Here is a 25,662-nt window from a genome sequence, read left to right on the forward strand (position 1 = left end):
GGGTTGGGTTGGGACTGGGCTGAGCTAGTCAGAACTTACAATATATACAGGGTTGGTTCAAATCTAGGGCAGATTTTTGTGCACTCTTGGTCTGGTGGTATGGAGGCGGAAGATAAACATAGCTATGGAGGGGTGGAAGGAAGGAGAGAGACAAAGGAAGGAAAGGGTAAACTCCCCAGGTAAGTTCCCTTGAGGGCAGGGATCGAATCTACCAATTCAAATGTCTTGTACTCTCCCAAGTGCTTATTACAGTACTCTTTGAATGTAAATTAATAAAAATTGTAATAATGGTATTTAATATGAGCTTGCTATGTGTCAAGCACTTTACCTGTGCTGGTGTAGATACATTAGAATTAGGTCCCACATGGGGCTCAGAGTCTAAGTAGGAAGGAGAATCCCTATTTAGCAGAAGAGGTAACTGAGGCATGGAGAAGTGACCTTCCCAAGGTCACACACAAGACAAGTGGAGGAGTCAGGATTGGGACCCAGGTCCTCTGATTCCCAGGTTCACGCTGTTTCTCAGTCATTGATGACATTAATAATGGTAGCCAAAGCAAATTCTGTAGGTCTTAAAGTATTTCAAATCGATAGTATTTATTGAACACTTACTGGGTGGAGAGCACTGTGCCTGGGAGAGTATCAATCAATCAATCAATCATATTTATTGAGCGCTTACTGTGTGCAGAGCACTGTACTAAGCACTTGGGAAGTACAAGTTGGCAACATATAGAGACGGTCCCTACCCAACAGTGGGCTCACAGTCTAGAAGGCGGAGACAGAGAACAAAACAAAACATATTAACAAAATAAAATAAATAGAATAGAGATGTACAAGTAAAATAAATAAATAGAGTAAATAAATAGAGTACAGAGTTGGTAGACACATTCCCTGCCCATAAGGAACTTACAGTCTTCAGTTTTAATCAGCGAGGCAGAGTGACACTCACGTCACCTCTGTGCATATTTCAAGCCCCCAAATTTAATCATCAGGCCTTCTCTCAGTGCTAGCAAGTGTCCCACTAAAGCAGACTGCAAAACAGATAGATCTCTTCATGGTTTACTAAGGATTGCCTGGGTTCAAAATTGATGTCCCCTCCATAAAGATTCACGTCTGCTCTCACTGACATCACTGAATAGCAAAACAAATGAAATATCTCACTTGCTCCTGTTCAATGGATGAAGGCAATGCAGCCCCAATAAAAAGCTTCCGGAATCAAGTGGGAGTCATCAAAGCAAATTCAAGAAGGCAAACACACAACCTTATTGTAAGAGAAGATTTGGGCTACGTTTCTTTTTTTTATTGTTGTTCAACTCATTCCCCAGACTGCATGTGCTGAACGTCGTTCACAGTGTCGGATGTAATAGTCCTCTTCTCTTCCTCCTAGGGATTCCAAGAGCCTGCCTATGTCAGGTCAGTTGAGGGGTGCAGCTTTTGCAGTATGGATTGCAGAGTCTGCTTTGCACGGGTGAAATCTACCATCCTTTCTAGAACACCTCTAGACAGCTGGTCAAGGAATGACAGAGATCTCCCTCCCAACATTTCGGCTGGCATTGAGCAGAAGGAGGGGATGTTCAGAAGTGCCCGAGCTGCGATCAAAAGGCCAAGGAGCAGAACAGGGGGAGGTGATGTAGGAGGAAAATGATCGCCGTAAATATGGGGGCTTCCTAGCAACCACTCAAATCCAGATGCTTTTATCTTGATTTAGCCACTCAGCGAGGTGCTGTTGACATCACAGAGAGCAGTTATACTCACGATAAATAAATGAGTGGTGAAATGGAGTGACCCGGTTCTTTAATCCTAATCGCATATGCTGCTTTAAGTACAGTAAAAATCAACAAAGGGGATGCTCATGCAGATGCTGGTATTACTCTGCTTTAAGAGCATTTCCTGGGATTTTCTGAAGAATGATGAACAATATCCGGTAATGGCTTGAGGCAGAAGTTTTATTCGGCTTATTTATGAATCCACGGAGTTGTCCATGGAATGCTAGGATACGGAAAATAAACCATGGGTAGATGCAAAAGTGAAATTAAGGGAGCCTCTGTTTCTGATTCCCCAGATTAAACAATATTATCCCCGGAGGAGAATCCAAATTGGAAACATGAGTGTAGGTCTTAAGAAGGCTGGGAGATCCGCTCCATTTTGGAATGGTTCCTGCGAGGCCTGGGATAGCCTGGGATCATTTCCAAACCAGGGGAACCCTGGTAACCCAGAGACCTCTGGAGCTTGCCCTAGGCTCAGTTATACTCTGGGAACACCTCCCTCCCTCTGGGAAGACCTCCAACTGCCTCCCTGGGAACACCTCACCTCCCTTCTCTCCTTCTCCAGCCCAGCCCACACCCTCCGCTCCTCTGTCGCTAACCTCCTCACTGTGCCTCGTTCTCGCCTGTCCTGCCATCGACCCCTGGCCCACGTCCTCCCCCTGGCCTGGAATGCCCTCCCTCCGCACATCCACCAAGCTAGCTCTCTTACTCCCTTCAAAGCCCTACTTAGAGCTCACCTCCTCCAGGAGGCCTTCCCACACTGAGCCCCCTTTTTCCTCTCCTCCTCCCTATCCCCCCTCGCCCTACCTCCTTCCCCTCCACACAGCACGTGTATATATTTGTACAGATATATTACTCTATTTTACTTGTACATATTTACTATTCTATTTATTTTGTTAATGATGTACATATAGCTTTAATTCTATTTGTTCTGACAATTTTGACCAGTGTCTACATGTTTTATTTTGTTGTCTGTCTCCCCCTTCTAGACTGTGAGCCCGTTGTTGGGTAGGGACCGTCTCTATATGTTGCCGACTTGTACCTCCCAAGCGCTTAGTACAGTGCTCTGCTCACAGTAAGTGCTCAATGAATACGATTGAATGAATGAATGCATGAATAATAATAATAATAATGGCATTTATTAAGCACTTACTATATGCAAAGCACTGTTCTAAGCGCTGGGGAGGTTACAAGGTGATCAGGTTGTCCTATAGGGGACTCACAGTTTTAATCCCTATTTTACAGATGAGCTAACTGAGGTACAGAGAAGTTAAGTGACTTGCCCAAAGTCACACAGCTGACAGTTGGCGGGGCTGGGATTTGAACACATGACCTCTGACTCCAAAGCCCGGGCTCTTTCCACTGAGCCACGCTGCTTCTCCAACACCCCCAGCCTTCTGGATCTGGTCCAGATTCCATCAACTTCCTATGTCCTTGATCTGGTACTGAGGCAGACGAGGAATTGTTCAACTAAACTGCTCTATGGGGTTCTGTTCCGCAGCAGAGGCAGTGTGGCCTAAAGGAAAGAGCAGAGGCCTGAGGGGTAGGGGGGTCAAGGGAATTAGGTTCTAGGCCTGGCATCATCTGCCTGGGTGGGCAAGTCACTTAACTTGCCTGTACCTCAGTATCCTCATCTGTATAATAGAAATAAAATAACTGTTCTTCCTCTTCAACATGATCATGATATTTACAGTCTAGAGAGGGAGACAGACATTAATATGAGTAAGTAATTCATAGTATATAATTTAATGATAAGTGCATAAGTGCTGTGGGGTTGGGGTGAATATCAAATGTCCAAAGGTCATAGATCCAAATGCAATAGGATTACAACCACATGGAGGTGGTCTAGGGTGGTGATAGAAGTTTCTCTTCAAGAGTCCAGGATGAACCTTGGTCCTGAGACTTCAGGTGCAAGAATTTGCGCTTGAAATTGATTGTAGTGATAGTGGTTTGGCAAGCCCCTCTAGCACTCTCTCTCTCTCATCCCCACCACTTATATTCCCACCGGGGCACAGAGTACAGCAGGGTGGAAGTGGGTGGGGGTGCACCATCATTTGTTTTTGTTGTTTTTTATATTCAGGGCCCATTTACAGCCAAAGGGATCAGAGCAGAGTGCCCATGCTGTTGCCATAGCACCGAAACCCGACAAGTTTAGAGTTTATAAACTGGACAAGACACACTGCGAGGGAACATTTTCACACAGATTGTCCATTTGGGTTACAAAATTCCCTTCCATAGAAGTAAAAGTGTGGCTTAGTGGAAAGAACACGGGCTTGGGAGTCAGAGGTTGTGGGTTCTAATCCCACTCAGCCACTTAGCTGTATGACTTTGGGCAAGTCACTTAACTTCTCTGGGCCTCAGTTACCTCATCTGTAAGACAGGGATTAAGACTGTGAGCCCCACATGAGACAACCTGATTACCTTGTTTCTACCCCAGCGCTTAGGACAGTGCTTGGCACATAGTAAGCACTTAACAAATATCATCATCATTATTATTATTATTATTATCAAAAGCTTTGAGTTCAGAGGGGCATGCTGAATTTTCATGAACAGTAGAGAAGGTTGTTTAACATCAAGGGGAAGCAGCATAGCTCAGTGGAAAGAACACGGGCTTTGGAGTCAGAGGTGATGGGTTCGAATCCCACCTCCGCCAATTGTCAGCTGTGTGACTTTGGGCAAGTCACTTAACTTCTCTGTGCCTCAGTTCCCTCATCTGTAAAATGGGGATTAAGACTATGAGCCCCCCGTGGGACAACCTGATCACCTTGTAACCTCCCCAGCGCTTAGAACAGTGCTTTGCGCATAGTAAATGCTTAATAAATGCCATTATTATAATTATTATTATCAGGGTTAAAAACTGTTAAACAAAAAGATCTTTCACGAATTTACTTTGTTTCAGTAGGTTCATCATATATTTTGACACTTCTTTCTGCTGCTATCCCTCTGGCTGTGGGGTTATCTACACCGCCTCCCATGAGCTCTTTCAAATGACTTTTCATCTAACTACCTAAAGACTCCACCCACCTGGGTAGAGGTATAAGAGGTCAAATATGTTCGTCCCAAGGAATAAATGGTGAATGCATTTGGCATTTTGAAACTTATAACTAGTGGCATTTATCTTCCAGAAAACACCTCTCCCTGACTTTCCTGTCACTGTGGATGGCACTACCATCCTTCCTATCTCACAAGCCCACAACCTTCATGTCATCCTGGACTCTGCTCTCTCATTCACCCCACACATCCAATCCGTCACCAAAACCTGCCGGTCTCACCTCCACAACATCGCCAAAATCCACACTTTCCTCTCCTTCCAAACCGCTACCCTGCTGGTTCAACCTCTCATCCCATCCCAACTGGATTACTACATCAGCCTCCTCTCTGATCTCCGATCCTCCTGTCTCTTCCCCCTTCAGTCTATACTTCACTCTGCTGCCCGGATCATCTTTGTGCAGAAACGCTCTGGGCATGTCACTCCCCTCCTCAAAAATCTCCAGTGGTTGCCTATCAACCTTTGTATGAAGCAAAAACTCCTCAGTCTTGGCTTCAAAGCTCTCCATCACCTCGCCCCCTCCTACCTCACTTCCCTTCTTTCCTTCTCCAGCCCATTCAGCACTCTTCACTCCACTGCCACTAACCTCCTCATCGTGCCTCATTTTCACCTGTCCCGCTGTCAGCCCCTGGCACGCATCCTACTTCTGGCCTGGAATGTCCTCCCTCCACACGTCCACCAAACTAGCTCTCTTCCTCCCTTCAAAGCCCTAAGGGGACCTCACCTCCTCCAGGAGGCCTTCTCAGACTCAGGCCCCTTATCTTCTGCTCGTCCTCTCCTCCCCATCAACACCACTCCCTCCCTCTGCCCTACCCCTTTCCCCTCCCCACTGTACTTGTGTATATTTGTACATATAACTCTATTTTATTAATGATGTGTATATATCTGTAATTCTATTTATCTATTTCGACGGTATTGACACCGTCTACTTGTTTTGTTGTCTGTCTCCCCCTTCTAGACTGTGAGCCGTTGTTGGGTAAGGGTTGTTTCTATCTGTTGCTGAATTGTACTTTCCAAGTGCTTCTGCACACTGTAGCACTCAATAAATATGATTGAATGAATGAATGAATGAAAAGGAGGATTCACAACATGCTAAAAATAAAATGCAGGAATCCCAAAAGGATTTACTGGTTAAGGTTTTTGAGTCTTTTCCATTTTTTATAACATTTTTGTATCACGCAGTTGCTTTAACAAAATCATGTCTTGCATTTATACAGTGCTCACCAAATATCACTGATTGGTTGAAAAGACAGCACTAATAATAATAGTAATTGTGGTATGTATTAAGTGCTTACTGTATATCAGGCACTGTACTAAATACCGGGGTGGTTACAAGCAAATTGGGTTGGACAGAGTCCCTGTCCCATGCAGGGCTCACAGTCTCAATCCCCATTTTACTAATGAGGTACCTGAGGCAAAGAGAAGTCAAGCGCTTAGTACAGTGCTCTGCACATAGTAAGCACTCAATAAATACGATTGATGATGAAGTGTCTTGCCTGTGGTCACACAGTAGACAAGTGGCAGAGCCAGGATTAGAACCCATGACCTCCTGATTCACAGGCCCAGGCTCTATCCACTATACAGTGCTGCTTCAAACAGAGCAAGGGTAACTGCCTGGTACAGTGCTCTGCCCGCAATAAGTTTTTAACAAAACACCACTGACTTATGGAATGAAACAGCACACATGTCAGATCTGGGCCATAATTTAAACATAAATTTAAGCATAATTTATGCCCCTTAGTTAAATAGCTGTACATCCCTGTTTTAAAGGATTGTCAAGACCAATTTACCCAATGAATAATAATAATGTTGGTATTTGTTAAGCGCTTACTATGTGCCAAGCACTGTTCTAAGCACTGGAGAGGTTACAAGGAGATCAGGTTGTCCCACGTGGGGCTCACAGTCTTCATCGCCATTTTCCAGATGAGGGAACTGAGGCCCAGAGAAGTGAAGTGACTTGCCCAAAGTCACACAGCTGACAAGTGGCGGAGTGGGGATTTGAACCCATGACCTCTGAACCCCAAGCCCGAGCTCTTTCCACTGAGCCACACTGCTTCTCTAATAATAATAATGACATTTATTAAGCGCTTCTTATGTGCAAAGTACTGTTCTAATAATAATAATAATAATGGCATTTATTAAGCGCTTACTATGTGCAAAGCACTGTTCTAAGCACTGGGGAGGTTACAAAGTGATCAGGTTGTCCCGTGTGGGGCTCACAGGTTTAATCTCCATTTTACAGATAAGGGAACTGAGGCATAGAAAAGTGAAGTGATTTGCCCAAAGTCACACAGCTGACAATTGTCAGAGCCGTGATTTGAACCCATGACCTCTGACTCCAAAGCCCGTGCTCTTTCCACTGAGCCACGTTTAAGCGCTGGGGAGGTTACAAGGTGATCAGGTTGTCACATGGGAGGCTCACAGTCTTAATCCCTATTTTATAGATGAGGGAACTGAGGCACAGAGAAGTGAAATGACTTGCCCAAAGTCACACAGCTGACAGTTGGCAGAGCCAGGATTTGAACCCATGATCTCTGACTCCAAAGCCCGGGCTCTTTCCACTGAGCCACGCTGCTTCTCCAATTGAATTCCTAATTCCTATTGAATTCCTAATTTGCAGATCAGGAAACTGAGACACAGAGAAGTTAAGTGACTTGCCCACAGTCACCCAGTAGGTAAAAGGCAGAGCCAGGATTAGAACTCAGGTCCAAACACTTTTCACTAGGCCACCCTGCTTTCCTAATCACAATCGTTCAATAGTATTTAATAATAATAATAATGGCATTTGTTAAGCACTTACTATGTGCAAAACACTGTTCTAAGTGCTGGGGAGGATACAAGGTGATCAGGTTGTCCCACTTGGGGCTCACAGTCTCAATCTATTTAATGCTTACTCTGTGCTGAACATTGTATTAAATGCGGAAGTGTACAACAGAGTTAGTAGAAATAATTCCTGCCCTTGAGAAGCAGAAAAGCTAATGGGGAGTCAGACACTAAATCAAATTATAGTTTAGGGGAGGGAGTCAAATATAAATATTTGGACTTATGTGCTCTGGGGAAACTGGGTTGGGTTAGCATCTAAGCACTTGTGGGGGGAAGACTCAGTTGGAAGACTCAGATAATAATAATGATGGTATTTGCTAAGCATTTACTATGTGCCAAGCACTGTTCTAAGCGCTGGGGGAGATAAAGGTAATGAGGTTGTCCCACGTGGGACTCACATTCTTAATCCCCACTTTACAGATAAAGTAACTGAGGCAAAGGGAAATTAAGTGCCTTGCCCAAAGTCACACAGCTGATAAGTGACTGCTGGGATTAGAACCCATGACCTCTGACTCCCAAACCTGCGCTCTTTCCACTAAACCATGCTGCTTCTCAGTAGATGAGGCAGAAGGAAAGGAGATAAGAGTGGGAGGGGATGAAAGGAAGCCTTTTTTTCTTAAATGGTATTTGCCTGTAAAGCAAACAAAAGGATTTCGGAGCAAATTAAGCCAAAGTGGTCTTTGGAAGGCCAAATGACTGGGCTTAGATTAGCATGTTTTGAACACATAATCAGGAGGATTAATTCTCTGGAGAAGACACTAATGCTACAAAAAGTCCAGGGAAAACATGGAAGAGGCAGACTGGAAGCTAGGTGGATAGAAACCATAACAATGGTAATGGAAAAACCGTTAACAAGGTTATAGGTTATGGCAGAAGACGACATTCTGGAGAAAAAAGTGTATCCATAGAGTTGCTATGAATTGGAAATGACTTGACAATAATAATAGATATTAAGTACTTACTATGTGCCAGGCACTGTACTAAACGCTGGGATAAATACAGGGTAGGACACAGTCCATGTCCCACGTGGAGCTCACGTTCTTAATCCCCATTTTACAGATGAGGTAACTGAGGCACAGAGAAGTGAAGTGACTGGCTGAAGGTCACACAGCAGACAAGGGCCGGGATTATAATCCAGGTCCTTCAGACACCCAGATCCGTGATCTTTCCACTAGCCCACACTGCTTCCTGAAGGAGAGGTCATTTCAGGAAAACTCTGAAGATGGGGAGAGGAGTCAATGCAATTAAAGCCATTGTATCAGTATCCTGGCTAAGCTTTCTCACCTGTTTTCTCAGTTAACATTTCCCTCACCTAACCTCCATATTTCCCAGCTACAAAATGAAGAACATCTTGCCACCCATGGTACCGTAGTGTGTTTTCCTTCCTTCATTTAAAGGATCCCATCCTGTAAAGGAAAGCATAAGACATATGCACTAAACCGTATGGTGTTCTTGAGTTCCTTTGTCTCACATTCCAGTACTTGATGTAAGAGAGCTTCAGAGCAATAGCGTTATTCTGATTATGATTAACAGAATGGAAAAGTAGAACTACATGCCAAAAGGGAAAAAAAAACTGTTTAGATATCATTATCGCATCATTACCCCGATTTACTGCAATTCAAATAGTGGTGCTGTGCACACAGTAAGCACTCAGTAAATACAATTGATTGATTGACTGGGAGAAATGAAGACAATTAAAAGAGAGGGAGAGACTGCCTCTCATATTATTTAAAAAACAAATAGTGGGAATTTCAGATGAGTTTTTGAACTTTAAGATGCAAATTCTGGATGGAAAACTTTCAGCCACTCTGGTTCTATCCAGTTCATGCCCAAACACAGGCACCGTTCACTCTCCATTCCGTTAAAAAGTGAGGAAAATAAATTCAAAGAGGTGGTGTTTAGGCTTTAATCCAACAGCTGCAAAACCCAGGAGGCTATCACTTCCTACTCCAAAACTGAGGGTGTGGTGAACTCTCACCTATGAGTTAAAAAAAAGAGAAAACCCTACAGTTTCCTTCTGAAGAGAAATACCTGAAGATTTCACGAGGACACTGCTTGTTTAATCAGCGGTAGTCATTGAGTACTTACTGTGTGCAGAGCAGGGTACTAAGTTCTTGGCAGAGCACAATGTAACAATAAACAGACACACTCCATGCCTGCAAAGACTTTCGAGTCTAGAGGAGGATCTTATAGTCTAGTCTATTCAAAATTAGCTGGGTACTTAAAGACTTCTTTTTTGAGAAATGTCTTCAACGTAGCCACGTTTCTTCCACCTGTGCTCCATAAGTGGCATTTGAAAATACTGATCATGTGACCATTTGATCGATTGAAAAGGCCATCAAATCTATTTTGCAATATTGAGCCAAAGCAGGTGCCTGACTTTGAAGTCTGGGAATCTTGATACTTATTTGCTAGGGCATTTGGCAATATTTAGTGAGCATCCACTGCACGGTAATAGGCCCTTAGGGAATTTACTAAGAAAAAGCTAGGATCCTTGCCTTTGAAAAGCAGGGAAGATAGCAGATGTATGGGCAGAAATAACGTAGCTTAGATTGAGGTCATATAGATTATAGAAACAAATGAATAAACATATAATAATGGTATTTGTTAAGTGATTACTATGTTCCAGGCACTGTACTACGTGATGGACTGGATGCAAGTAATAATAATAATAATAATGATGGCATTTATTAAGCGCTTACTATGTGCAAAGCACTGTTCTAAGCGCTGGGGAGGTTACAAGGTGATCAGGTGTTTGTACATATTTATTACTCTTGTTTATTTATTTATTTATTTATTTTACCTGTACGTATCTATTCTATTTTATTTTGTTAAGATGTTTGGTTTTGTTCTCTGTCTCCCCCTTCTAGACTGTGAGCCCACTGTTGGGTAGGGACTGTCTTTATATGTTGCCAACTTGTACTTCCCAAGTGCTTAGTACAGTGCTCTGCACACAGTAAGCGCTCAATAAATACGAATGATTGACTGATTGATCAGGTTGTCCCATGGGGGGCTCACAGTCTTAATCCCCATTTTACAGATGAAGTAACTGAGGCCCAGAGAAGTTAAGTGACTTGCCCAAAGTCACACAGCTGACAACTGGCAGAGCCGGGATTTGAACCCATGACCTCTGACTCCAGAGCCCATGCTCTTTCCACTGAGCCACGCTGCTTCTCGGCATGGCTGCTGCTGCTTCAACCCAAGTAAATTGGGTTGGACACAGTCCCTGTCCCATACGGGGCTCACAGTCTCAATCTCCATTTTCCAGATGAGGTAACTGAGGCACAGAGAAATGACTTGCCCAAGGTTACCCAGCAGACAAGTGGCAGAGCTAGAATTAGAACCCATGACCTTCTTACTCCCAGACCCATGCTCTATCCACTATTCCATGCTGCTTCTCTACATATAAATACATGAGTAGTGAGGCAGAGGATGGGATGACATAACCAGCTGGATTAATCAGAAAAAGCTCCCAGAAGAGGTGACATTTTATGGAACCTTTAAAAGAGGGGAGTGATGGAGTTTGGTGAGACTGAGGCTGGATGGAATTCTGGGAAGTGGGAAAAGTTTGAACAATGAATTGGAAACTAGTCCATACACTCCTTGTAGGCAGAAATGGCATCTACCAACTCTCCCGCCTTATACTCTCTCAAGAGCTTAATAATAATAATAATAATAATGGCATTTCTTAAGTGCTTACTATGTGCAAAGCACTGTTCTAAGCACTGGGGAGGTTACAAAGTGATCCGGTTGTCCCACGGAGGGCTCACAGTCTTAATCCCCATTTTACAGATAAGGGAACTGAGGCCCAGAGAAGTTAAGTGACTTGCCCAAAGTCACACAGCTGACAATTGGCGGAGCCGGGATTTGAACCCATGACCTCTGACTCCAAAGTCCACGCTCTTTCCACTGAGCCACACTGCTTCTCATATACAGTATATACACTGTATACAGTACCCTGTATACAGTGAGTGCTCAATAACAACCACTGATTCATTCATTCAGCCGTTCAATCATATTTATTGAGTGCTTACTGTGAGTAAAGCACTGTAATAATCATGGTATTTGTTAAGCGCTTACTATGTGCCAAGCACTGTTCTAAGCACAGGGATCAATCAATCAATCAATCGTATTTATTGACGCTTACTGTATGCAGAGCACTGTACTAAGCACTTGGGAAGTACAAGTTGGCAACATATAGAGACGGTCCCTACCCAACAGTGGGGGGATAAATTCAAGGTACTCGAGTTGGACACAGTCCCTGTCTCACATGGGGCTCCCAGTCTCAATTCCCATTTTACAGATGAGGTAACTGAGGCACAGAGAAGTGAAGTGACTTGCCCAAGGTCACCCAGCAGACAAGTGGCAGAGTCAGGATTAGAACCCATGACCTCTGACTCACTGTACTAAGCACTTGGGAGAGTACAATATAATTGCACTAATTGAGGTAATCAGTCATTTATTGATGGATTGAGGCAAGAGTGTTGTGAGCAAGGGACCGTTAACTTGGGAGGAATGGAGAGCAGGGTGGGAATACAGCAGGTGAAAAACCAAAGAAGTAAGGATGGGTGCAGGGAGGAGCAGCAGACTGAAATGAACTTTCCTCTTTCATACTGTGCAAATGTAGACTAAACTTTAAGCTCCTGTGAACAAGGGAACGTGTTTACCAACTCTGTTGTACTGTACTCTCCCAAGTGCTTAGTACAGTGCTCTGCACACAGTAAGCACTCAATAAATACGATTGATTGATTGACGTAAGTCATCCTCTACTACATTCTGTAGTTGCCCTTCACAGTGGCACGTGTTCTAGAGAAGCAGCATGGCTCAGAGGGAAAGAGCCCGGGCTTTGGAGTCAGAGGTCATGGGTTCAAATCCCGGCTCCACCACTTGTCAGCTGTGTGACTTTGGGTAAGTCACTTAACTTCTCTGTGCCTCAGTTCCCTCATCTGTAAAATGGGGATGAAGACTGTGAGCCCCACGTGGGACAACCTCATCACCTTATATCCCCCCAGCGCTTAGAACAGTGCTTTGCACATAGTAAGCACTTAATAAATGCCATCATTATTATTATTATTATTACATCCACCTCTGGCAGAGTCCATCCTACGAGAGCCTCTATGTTCCCGATGACTTTCCATCCTCCAAGTCCAGACCTTTCATTCATTCATTCAAACGTATTTATTGAGCACTTACTGCGCTCTATCACTGAGATCATGCTTCCAATAGCAGCACCTGTGGTTTTATTAGATTTCAGTGTCCTTCTGGCTTCCTTCCCATTTCAGCTCCCCTCAGGGCAGCTGTATGAAATTTCTCCCAACATCCATTCTCTTCACATGTTTTGTTTACAGAAACTGGGTTGTGTCATCATGAACTGTGAAGATATCATGTTTCCATGAGCAAGGTCCTCGGGAAATACATCAAACAGTGGTATACAGTGGTATATACAGCACCTGCATATATGTTTGTACATATTTCTTACTCTATTTATTTATTTATTTATTTTACTTGTACATATCTATTCTATTTATTTTATTTTGTTAGTATGTTTGGTTTTGTTCTCTGTCTCTCCCTTTTAGACTGTGAGCCCACTGTTGAGTAGAGACTGTCTCTATATGTTGCCAATTTGTACTTCCCAAGCTCTTAGTACAGTGCTCTGCACACAGTAAGAGCTCAATAAATACGATTGATGATGATGATGATGATGGTAGCATTTATTGAGCATTGTGTGTTTGTGTGTGTGTGTGTGTGTGTGTGTGCACATGCACACAGAGCACATCAAGACACAATCCCTTCCCTCAAAGCATTTATAGTCTTATGGGGAGAGGCAGGCAGTTAAATTACAGAACGCTGGATTAAAAGCATATGAGATTTGTATATAAATTCTACTATGGTTGTGGTAACAAATTCACCTTGGTTTAAAGTATTCCCTTCAGAGGAATACTTTAGAGAAGCAGTGTGGCCTAGTAAAAAGAGTATGGGCCTTGGAGTTAGCAGACTGGCTTCTAAACTCAGTTCCGCCATTTAGCTGCTGTGTGACCTTAAGCAAGTCAATCAATAGTATGTACTGAGCACTTCCTAGGTGCAGAGAACTTTACTAAGTGCTTGGAAGAGTACAGTACAACCTAATTAGCAAACCTGTTCCCTGCCCATAACAAGGTTACAGTCACTTAACTTCTCTGGGCCTCCGTTCCTTCATCTGCAAAATGGGGATTCAATACCTTTCATTCATTCATTCAATCATATTTATTGAGCGCTTACTGTGTGCAAAGCACTGTACTAAGTGCTTGGGAAGTACAAGTTGGCAACATGTAGAGACGGTCCCTACCCAACAGTGGGCTCACAGTCTAGAATACCCATTTTCTCTCAAACTGTGAGCCCCATGTGGGACCTAATGATCTTGTATCTACGCCAGAGCTATGCTTGGCACATAATGAGCACTTTACAAATTCATTCGTTCATTCATTCATTCAATCGTATTTATCGAGCACTTACTGTGTGCAGAGCACTGTACTAAGCGCTTGGGAAGTACAAGTTGGCAACAGAGACGGTCCCTACCCAACAGCGGGCTCACAGTCTAGAGGGGGGTGACAGACAACAAAACAAAACATATTAACAAAATAAAATAAATAGAATAAATATCTACAAATAAAATAGAGTAATAAATATGTACAAACATATGTACATATATACAGGTGCTGTGGGGAGGGGAAGAAGGTAAGGCGGGGGGATGGGGAGGTGGAGAGGAAGGAGGGGGCTCAGTCTGGGAAGGCCTCTTGGAGGAGGTGAGCTCTCAGTAGGGTTTTGAAGGGAGGAAGAGCGCTAGCTTGGCGGATGGGCAGAGGGAGGGCATTCCAGGCCCGGGGGATGACGTGGGCTGGGGGTCGATGGCAGGACAGGTAAGAACGAGGCCCAGTGAGGAGGTTAGCAGCAGAGGAATGGAGGGTGCAGGCTGGGCTGAAGAAGGAGAGAAGGGAGGTGAGGTAGGAGGGGGTGAGGTGATGGACAGCCTTGAAGCAGAGGGTGAGGAGTTTCTGCCTGATACATAGGTTGATTGGTAGCCACTGGAGATTTTTGAGGAGGGGAGTAACATGTCCAGAGCGTTTCTGCACAAAGACGATCCGGGCAGCGGCGTGAAGTATGGATTGAAGTGGGGAGAGACAGGAGGATGGGAGATCGGAGAGGAGGCTGATGCAGTAATCCAATCAGGATAAGATGAGAGATTGAAATACCACAGTTACTATTATTGTTATTATTATAGTATTTTTATTGATTTGAACATGTCAATTATATTTTTATTGAGCACTTACTGTACACAGAACACTGTAGTCGAAGCATGGGAGAGTGCAAGAGAGCTGATAGACAACAATCCTTGCCATCAAAGAGGCAGTAGAGTACTTAAATCCCGTTACTAGTACTACCATTAAAGCCAATTTTAATTAGAATTAGATGATAGATCTATGTAAAACAATGGCAGATTTCTAGTATGCTAGCACAATATGCCTTTTGATGCATTGTAAGGATGACATTGAAAATTATGTATTTTACATATTCATACAAACGTTTTTATGTTTTAGTTTAGGGTTTAATTCTCTTTGATAGATTGGTTAGCACTGTTAGGGAAGCAACGTGGCTCAGTGGAAAGAGCCTGGGCTTGGGGGTCAGAGGTCATGGGTTCTAATCCCGGCCCTGCCACTTAGCTGTGTGACTTTGGGCAAGTCACTTAACTTCTCTGGGCCTCAGTTCCCTCATCTGTAAAATGGGGATGAAGACTGTGAGCCCCACGTAGGACAACCTGATCACCTTGTAGCCCCCCCCAGTGCTTAGAACAGTGCTTCGCACATAATAAGCGCTTAACAAATGCCATCAACATCATCACTGTTTGTCCTACAAGAGTCTGAGTGACTTGAAGGCAGGAAAAATGTCCCCTGACTCTACTGTAGCTTCCCAAGCACTTACTATATTGCACTGCACTCAATAGATGCTACATATTTGGCCAATTGTTTGAATCTTGAGAATGCATTCTTGTACTTTACATTTTACCTATTGTAAAAATATACTTGAAAGAGGCTGTGTATGGCTTCATGGAAGGATCACAGGACTGGGAGTCAGAGAACCCGGGTTCCAATCCCAGCTCTACTACTGGCCTGCTGTGTGACCTTGGACAAGTCACAACTTCTCTGTTCCCCAGGTTCCTCAACTATAAAATGAAAGTTAAATACCTGTTCTCCCTCCCACTTAGACCGTGAGCCCCATGTGGGACAGAGACTGTGTCCAGCCTCATTAACTTGTATCTACCCCAGTGCTAAGAGCAGTGCTTGCCACATAGTAAGTGCTCAACCATCATCAAATCCCGCCTGTCTCACCTTCACAACATCTCCAAGATCTGCTCTTTCCTCTCCATCCAAACTGCTTCCTTGGTGGTACAATCTCTCATCACATCCCAACTGGATTAATGGATCAGCCTCCTTTCTGATCTACCATCCTCCTGTCTCTCCCCACTTCAGTCCATACTTTACTCTACTGCCCGGATTCTCCCTGTACAGAAACGCTCTGGGCATGTCTCCCTCCTCTTCAAAAATTTCCAGTAGTTGCCTATCAACCTTCGTATGAAGCAAAAACTCCTCACTCTCAGCTTCAAGGCTGTCCATCACCTTGCCCCCTCCTACCTCACCTCCCTTCTTTCCTTCTACAACCCAGCCCACACCCTCCGCTCCTCTGCCGCGAACCTCTTCACTGGGCCTTGTTCTCAACTGTCCCGCCGTCGACCCCTGCCCACCTCCTACCTCTGGCCTGGAACATCGTCCCTCCACACGTCTGACAAACTAGCTCTCTCCCCTTCTTTAAAGCCATACTGAGACCTCACCTCCTCCAGGAGGGCTTCCCAGACTGAGCCCCCCTTTTCTTCTACTCCTCTTCCCTTCCCCATCACCTCTACTCCCTCCCTCTGCTCTACCCCCTTCCCCTCCCCACAGCACTTGTGTATATTTGTACATACTTATTATTCTATTTATTTCATTAATGATGTGTACATATCTATAATTCTATTTATCTATTTTGATGCTACTGATGCCTGCCAACTTGTTTTGTTTTGTTGTCTGTCTTCCCCTTCTAGATTGAGCCCGTTGTTGGGATTGTCTCTATTTGTTGCCGAACTGTACTTTCCAAGAGCTTAGTACAGTGCTCTGCACAGAGTAAGCGCTCAATAAATATGATTAAATGAATGAATGAATGCTTAACAAGTACGACAATTATAAAAGTGTCAGAGAGCCGACAAGACCGTGGCATAACCGCAAGTCCTATAATTCCTGCATAAATCTACATTGTTGCTGACATTGTTGAGGCTGCAATAATAATAATAATGCTGGCATTTATTAAGCACTTACTATGTGCAAAGCACTGTTCTAAGCACTGGGGAGGTTACAAGATGATCAGGTTGTCCCACAGGGGGCTCACAATCTCAATCCCCATTTTACAGATGAGGTAATTTAGGCCCAGAGAAGTTAAGTGACTTGCCCAAAGTCACACAGCTGACAACTGGGGGAGCCGGGATTTGAACCTCTGACTTCTGACTACAAAGCCGGGGCTCTTTCCATTGAGCCACGCTGCTTCTGCAGTAGCCAGTTGTAGTGCCTGTTGCTGTTTTCAACTCTACCTCCCACTCCCGTGATCGTTGCGGAGCTTCTGCTTGAAAAGTGCTATTGCATTCCAGGCTTGCCTGTTTGCTGAGACCGTCTCCCAGCAGCAGCCCTTCAGCTATGAAGAAATAGACTCCTTCAGGCTCTGGTATAGTGAGCACAGTGGAAACCCATTAAAATTATTTTAGTCCAGGTGGGTGTGAAGTCAGGAGGAGGAAGCTGTCTTGCAATCCTCACTTGCGCTCAATACGTAACGATCACAAAACCAGCCACATTTATTGAACTCTGGAGGGAAGTTTCCTTTTCTAAGACGCACACACACGCATGTGCACCTGCATGTAGTCCAGAGGCACAAGAGTCTGGCAGCTTAAATTTGAGAAGATTTTCAAGAAAAGCTGAAGCAGAAGAAGGCATGCATCTTCTTTACTCAACTGAGAAACAACCTTAAATTTGTAGGACATCGAGTGGAAGATAAGGTCACATAAAGCAGCTCGCCTGCCTAGTCCCCGCAGTCAGACTGCAAATAGACATGGATCAACCCAGCAGGCTATATAGCTATTTAAGAACCGCAGCCTTGACCGACCTGTTAACCAGACCCAAGCAGCTATAAGCCGGGGCCCCATGGGCTGGGCTGGGGCATTCGATGGATGGGTTATAGCAGAGCTTCAATCAGTTTCTCAGCTTGGCCCGTTGGGTGTGAGTGTCAGTTTGCTATTTGCCTCTGAGCTCTGTTGGTTCCCTTACTGTAATGCCTTCTTATTAGCCACCTGCAAAATGTGGGCCTCTGAGACAGAAATCTTTGCCCAAACCTAGGGAAAGAAAAAAATTCATAGTCTGTGCTGAACAGGAAACACCCTCCCCCCACCTCAACAAACCCCTAAGCAAGACTGGATCTCTAGCTAACACTACTAAATATCAGGAGATTGCTTTTTTGTTGTTGTTTTCCTTTGGAAAGACTTAAGTACTGACACTGAAAGAAGAATCCACCTTTTAAAGGATCATTTAAAACAACAAAATTACTCTTGACAATTGAAGCAAATACAGAATTTTTAAAAAGACAGAATTCCCCCTCCTCACCATCTTTGAAGATTTACTGATAATCCTCTTTCGACTGTCAGACTCTCTCTATTCCGAGTGTTGTACTCGTTCAATACCTTACCTGTTCTCAGTGTTTTCAGGTTTGCTTGCACAATTTGTTTTATATCTTAAGCTACAGGGAGGCAAGGGTTGTCTGAGCTTAGCTATCTCTCTATAGAACACAGATCATTTTTTATGATCATGAAATTGCTGTGTTTGATCAAAATAAAAGTCCTCCCCAAACTCAAATGTTTTTATCAGGATATGCCCTATATAATCAAAATACTTTGGGGTATTTTTCCCATACTGTTTTAAGTTCATATTTATCAAAGCTATAGACAAAAACAAACTAATGTTTACTGCCTAATTAAAGTAAATCAAGCAAGACGCTTATTACTTTGGGACTAGAGAAGCAGAACTTACAAAAGATAATGCAGGGAGCATTTGTAGACTTTGTTTCTTTACATCAAGAATACATCAAGAATACTGTGTTTTACTTCTTTCTGTTGACACCATTCCCCTTGAGAGCGTAAGCAAATATTTTTGATGGGCCTTTCCCTTCCATAGCATTCACAGTAATTCCCCTCATCACTTTTTGAAAATAATGCAGAGGTTTGTTACGTTTCAAACCCCATAATTCTATAAGTAAAAACTATAAACACTGGACACCATTGTTATGAGTAAATATTTGCAGAACAGATTGTCAGAAGTAATCATCTCCAGAACACAAATGAAAGAGAAAAAATGTTATGCTTCTCTTAAACAACATTTAAGAAAAATCCTGAACATTTGCTACAGACAAAAAAAAAAAAAACACCCCAAAAAACAAAGCCCACATATATATACAATTTTATGTACTACATGCTTATATTCTGGAGCTGCCGGACCAGATGTGAACTGAGCCTTTCATGGCTACCCATTAGAGAACACATCATCAGATGCCCAATGAAAATCCTCCCTGCAGCACAGGGAAATGAAAGAAGGATTTCGATGCCCCATTCTCAAATTTCCAGCTCTTTGGGTTGAGCAGATGCTCCACTTGCCAGTAAACCAAAGGGTTTTAGACTGGCTCAACAAACACCCCAAATGATTTCCCGGCCCCTCCCAAACAAAAGAAAGAAAGAGAGTAGGGGAATCTCTGTGACTTCCTGATCATATTCCCTTTTTAATTAGGTAAGAGTGATCCCCATTGAAAACATTTTACCTTCCAACAAAATAAATTTCACCCCTCTGTATTTTTTTCTTATTACTCTATTTCAATCCCTCTTTGTCCTATGTGTTCTTAACATAACTAATGTTGTTGAAGCAGCTCTTTAGGACCAAAAGGCTCCACACTTTTACAGTTTCTTATACCCAACCTCTAAGTTGGCATCAGCAAAAAAGTACCCTCTAGGCTTCAGAGTGGGGCAAATAGTGTTCCTGTGTTGTGGCTGGCAAGAAGAATACTAACAATAATTATAACAGCAATTGTGGTATTTGATCAGCACTTACTGTGAGTCAAGCACTGTACTAAGCCCTGGGGGAGATACAAGACAACGAGGTCAGATATAGTAACTGCTCCATATGGAGCCCATGGTGTAAGTAAGAGGGAGACCAAGTATTGAATCCCCATGTTACAGAAGAGGAAAATTAGACACAATTAAATTAAGTGATCTTCCCAAGGTCACAGAGCAGACAAGTGGCAGAGCTGGGATTAGAACCCAAGACCTATGCTCTTTGCACTAGGCCCTCCTGCTTCTCAAGGGAAAGGGACTGAGACCATTTAAATAATTTGTCCAAGATCATTTGTTGAATCCAGGGTGAAACTGAAATGAAGCCAGGCCTCTTCCCAACATTTTGGCTTCTTTACACCACTTTCCATCCCCTACACCAAAAAGAATTTTAGCCCTGGCACCCACCATTTATTCTGATTAAAATGGAGTAGCACAATTTTGCCATTAAATCCAGTCAGTATCACATTCTTACTGATTTCAGCCCCATGAAACCATTTAAAATCTCCCTTATTATGAATCACTGCCAATAATGTATCAAGAGGATAAAAATAAAGACCCAACACTTTTCAAACTTAAGTGGGCCTGAGCCTCACCTGTCCCCTAAGTCTGCTTGCAACCAGCTACCTGTGTTTGTGTTGCCAAACACCAGCCTGTAATCAGATCTGGATTCCCCAACTGCCTTGAGAAGTAGAATTAATGTTAATCCTGGATGTAAAAGAAAATAAAATGTAAAACAGTTATCTTTTGATATCTTCTTTCATTAGATGAAGCTGCTCTTTATTGAATATAACTGCTTTTATTAATGACTAAAACACTGACCCGTGTCACTGAGCCTAGCAGCACTATGAAATAAATACATGAAAAAAAGGCAAAGGTAGAGCAAAAGCACTGGAAAGAATAATAAAAGCTAGATGACATTAAAAAAGCATTTGTGGAGACAAATGCCAAGCACAGGCCTGGTTCTGGGGCTTAGGCTATTGAAGTAAGCCTTTTCTTTTGTTTTATTTATGACAATCGAAGTTCCAATATGCAGCCCACATCTTACTAAAGCAATACTGGAGCACAGAAAATAAGAATCTTTTTCTTGGCTCTAAAAAGATCTTAAACCCAGAACTTGCCTTCTTTTTCCAGTAGTCCCATTGAAGGCCTTTTTCATTATGTTCATTTATCTCTTTAATCAAGAGAGCAAGTTCAATTTATAGAATGCTTCCTTTTCCTCCATTCAGGAGATTTTGCTTTCTGGAGTTGGCATAAAACACATACAAACGTACAATAGACTCAGCTTCATTCACCTTGAAATGCTTTCTTTTCGTGGGAATCTCTTTCTACTTCTGAGGACTACAAATGGAAGTCACTGGAGACCTCCAAGTTCCTTCCAGCTGGGGCCAGTGGGGAATAAGCTCTTCCAAATACGAGGTCATGGTCTTTCACACCAACGCCAATCTAACTCGAAAAGAGGTCATGTTCATAAATTGGGAGGGAAACACTCTCTCTCGCTCCCATTGGGGAAGGTGACCTGGGAAAATCTCTCTTTAGGAATCTCTCTATGCCCAGCTGGGATGGCAGAGTTCAGGGCTGGAGAGCTCTTGGCCTAAAAAACGACAAAGTTACAGGGGTATGTTACCCTCTGTCTTGGTTCTGCAGGTTTCCCATTCTTGTGATTCTCTTCCCTTCTGACAGAGTAATTACATGTGATCTTTGAAAGAGGAAGCTGATAGGGCTAAATCTAAGTAAAGCAGTTCTTGCACATTAATCCCCATCTTTCTTTTTTGTTTTCCTCATTTTAATGAATCTGAGAGTGATGTACAAATATACATATTTGCTTATATATATAAATAAAACTCTGTTTATTCAGCAGGTAAAGAACTCCTGACCAGGTAAAACTCAATCTAGTTTATCAGTCAGCCCCCTCAGAGGAACTGAAGACATGTTCTGGTATCTCTGAAAATTAGCACAAGGTCGTACATCTAAAGAACAAGGTTCAGGTGATGTGAGAAAAATTGTTTATGACATTGCTTTTGGGTTCCTGCAACATTTCTGAGCAAAGCTTAATGAGGGGGAGAGGGAGAGGAGAATGGGATAATGGCAGATTATATGGTTGAGAGAATCCTCTAGACTGTAAACTCCTTCTGGGCAGGGACGATGCCCACCAACTCTGTTATACTGTTCTCTCCCAAGCACTTAGTACAGTTCTCCGCACACAGTTAAGTGCTGAATAAGTATGACTGATTTGCCATTTGCAGCATGTCTGCAGACTTTTGAAAAGTTATCTACTCAGCCTGTTTTGAAAATATGCATCTCATGAGAGAGCAGGTATTTAATGCTCTAGAAATCTGCGTATTACAAACCAAAACACCTGATGTTTTACTTAACCCTCAGGGAATCTGGATCAAACTCTACTTCTTTTTTTAATAACAACAGAAAGACTTAGTGGTCAGTCCACACTTCACTTCAAGCTCTTTTGGAATGTGTATGAAAGAGGTGTTCAGCTGAAAACTCTAAACTCACATAACCATGCTATATTCTGGATTCCTGCTTTAGATTCATCTGAAAAGTCTCTTAATGAGTACAGTATGTGTTTTATGAGTCTCTGGAGTATTCAGAAGCCCAAATGAATGAACATATTTGAAAATTCTTGGAACATCACTTTATAAAAGTCCTATTTTAAATCACAGACATTCCACCAAATGAAAAATAGAATGAGGGGGCTCAAGCTGTGGGGTTTTTTTCCTACTCATTGGCATATGCACCAAATGACATGGCATTGATGCATTATAGCTAATCACATATAATTTTTTCTTGTCTGGCATGAGAACCTGCACATAAGACATTTTATGAGGGGTTCACTGGAAAATCTCAACTTATACCCTCTAGACTGTAAGCTCATTGTGGGCAGGGAATGTGTCTTCCAATTCTGTTATACTGTGATACTGTACTCTTCCAAACATTTAGTACAGTGCTCTGCACACAGTAAGCACTTAGTAAATATGATTGATTGCCCAGCTGTCTTTTATCCTGGCCTAGATTCCTTCACAGGATTCTCACAGGCAGACTTTTTGGTTCTTCCAAAAGGTTTTCGCTTTTGTTTTTTGTTTTTTATAAGAATCTTTGGTGTTTCCACTTGAAAGGAGTCAGAAAGTGGCAGTGTGGATAAACACATTCTGGTACTTCAAAGTTGTATACAAAATATTCAGGAGCAGAACTGGATATACAGCAGAGTGCACTTTTTGGTCTCAGGTGATAAGATATTCTATTCCTTTCATAATAAAACTCAGCTGTTGTGGCATGAAACAGAAACACCATATTTCTATTTACAACTGAAATAATGAAAATAGAATTATGCCCTATAGTGATGATCAGCTGGGTTTGTGGTGAGTTTGGTTGGTGTTTTAGAGTTCCTTGGGTGGGAATGATCAACCTTTCATACTGCGTCTAGTTTACATCATAAATCTCTACAAGCTCTCAGCTCTTAGTTTGTTCTAACATCTAATTCATAAAAATGAGCTGGGCGTCTATTACAATTGCACTTTGAAAGACAATGTGCCCGAATTCTCCCCTTCTCTGCCTTCAACTACAGAAGAATGCAAAGACCCAATCAACAATTTATCAGCTTAAATGCGAAATAAGCAACATCTGAGACTTTAGAATAGCCGGTTAATAGAATTATATTCATGTAACTCCAAAACCTTACAATCAGTAGACGACTTTTCCCTTTCAAAGAAAACTTAGTTGGCAAGTAATTGTTACCACAAAATTTGTTAACACCGATCGAGTCACGCTGTTTTTGAATCTCCCTCTCATTTTCCCAGATCTACATCCCCAGGGGAAAATGGGGCGCTAATACAGAATATCAGTGGAGGTACTTGGGATTTCATTGCTTGGGTATCATTGATCCGTCAGTACTGCATTTGGGATGAATAAAGCGTCACTTCCCCTTCAAGAGGGTCGGTAGCCTCCTTAATTGCTTCGCAAATTAAGAGGGAAGAGAGGAGAGAGAGGCAAGAAAACTGAAAAACGAAAGAAAGGAAGAGAATCCCTCCAGATGTCCATTTCAGCATCCCTTTGTGCGTTAGTACAGGTAGGGAGTAGGGAGCAAAGCGTTCAAACCCTGCTTTTCCCCCCGACATAGGTGGGGAGACGGATTCTAACCTAGACCCCCAAGTAGCTAAGGAGGATTTCAAATCGGAAGATCAAGGGATTCTTTGATTGATTGATGACTGATTTTTTTTTTAAGTGGCTGCAGGGCCACTTCTTCAAGAACACTCTTCCGGGAGTTCCCTAGTCCCCATTCCACGCAGAGCAGCAACGCCCTGACCATGTGAGCAGGAAAACCTTAACCTGCCAAACGAGGAACCTTCAATTGTTTCATAAGGGTCAAGCAACAGCGCTTTGGGTCTTCTAGACTGTGAGCCCACTGTTGGGTAGGGACCGTCTCTATATGTTGCCAACTTGTACTTCCCAAGCGCTTAGTACAGTGCTCTGCACACAGTAAGCGCTCAATAAATACAATTGATTGACTGATTTAGGTCCAGCTTCCAAGACTATTGGAAGGTAGTTTAAACCCCGCTCCCTTCAAGCCAACTCTCACGAGCCTGTTACAACACATCCCTTTCACCCTGAGAAAAACTCGTGTGTTTCCCCCTTATTTCCCTGAAGGATTTGTTTGCTGGGGTGTTTTTTTTTTTTTTTGGTTTTGGTTTTCCTTTCCTGCCTCCCTGACAGTCATTCCAGAGACACGGGTTTTTGGTTTGTTTTTTTTTTGCTTTTCAAGATAGGTCTTTCTAAAAATCATCCTATTCCCAGATGGGGGTCCCGGGGAGTGGATCAGTCCTTGCAGCCCCCAGGCCGTGTGCATGTGCGTGTGTCAGTGTGTGTGTACACGACGATGCACACGCGCGCGTGGCTCGGTGGAAATAGCCCGGGCTTTGGAGTCAGAGGGCGTGGGTTCAAATCCCGCTCCGCCAATTGTCAGCTGGGTGACTTTAGGTAAGTCGCTTAACTTCTCTGGGTCTCAGTTCCTTCATCTGTAAAATGGGAGTGAAGACTGTGAGCCCCCCGTGGGACCATCTCATCACCCTGTATTCCCCCCCTAGCGCTTAGAACAGTGCTTGGCACATAGTAAGCGCTGAACAAATGTCATCATCATCATCATCATCATCCCATGCCCACGAAAGTTGTTCCCTGGCCCAGGGCTGGGGCCAGCCGGGCTTCCTCACCTTTGGAGAAGAGGGCCGTCAGGCTGAAGAGCAGCGGGGACCAGCGCGGCCAAAGCATCCCCATCCCAGCCGGGCTCATCCTTCCTCCTCCTCCTCCTCCTCCTGGAAGCCCTCGGGGCTTCGGGGAGCTCAGGCCATCGCCCGGGCCTGCGCCGGGAAGGACCGCGGCCGGGGGCGTCTAGAGGAGTCCCGGCTCCAGGGCGGGCCGGTCCGGTCCTGCGGGCGGGCACCGCCCAGCCCGTGGGCACCGAGCGGCCCGCGGGCACATTCCCGGGACGGGACCGGACCGGGCCGAGCTGCCACCGCGCCAAAGTTTGGCCCCCGCCCCCCGGGACCGCCTGCCCCTGCGGGGGCCGGCCCCGACCACAGCGCGGAGCACGGCACGGCACGGCACGGCACGGCACGGCACAGCGGAGCGGAGCGGAGCAGAGCGGCCTCCCCGGCGTTGGGAGAAGGGGCCGGTCCTGATGCAGACCAGATGTGCTGCCCGGAGGGGCGGGGGGACTGCTGGACCACAATGCCCACCGCCCGACCCCTCTTCTGCTGCTTCCTCCTCCTCCCCCTCTTCTTCTTCTTCTTCTTTATCCTCCTCCTCCCCCTTCTTCT

The 25,662-nt window shown here is 43.9% G+C and overlaps 1 protein-coding gene across 1 annotated transcript in view; it reads right to left on the reverse strand.

Annotated features, from left to right (window-relative positions):
• The window catches only part of LOC119942890 (transmembrane protein 132D-like), a 645,325-nt gene extending 619,876 nt beyond the window's left edge, over positions 1–25,449 (reverse strand). The window contains exon 1 of the mRNA XM_038763929.1: positions 25,057–25,449. Within this exon, the coding sequence (XP_038619857.1) occupies positions 25,057–25,135 (79 nt within the window). The 5' untranslated portion in view covers positions 25,136–25,449. The remainder of the gene's footprint in view (positions 1–25,056) is intronic.
• Positions 25,450–25,662: the final 213 nt, after the last annotated feature.

The sequence above is a fragment of the Tachyglossus aculeatus genome, chromosome 21 (genome assembly GCF_015852505.1).
Source record: "Tachyglossus aculeatus isolate mTacAcu1 chromosome 21, mTacAcu1.pri, whole genome shotgun sequence".
In the NCBI taxonomy this organism is placed as follows: Eukaryota; Metazoa; Chordata; class Mammalia; order Monotremata; family Tachyglossidae; genus Tachyglossus; species Tachyglossus aculeatus.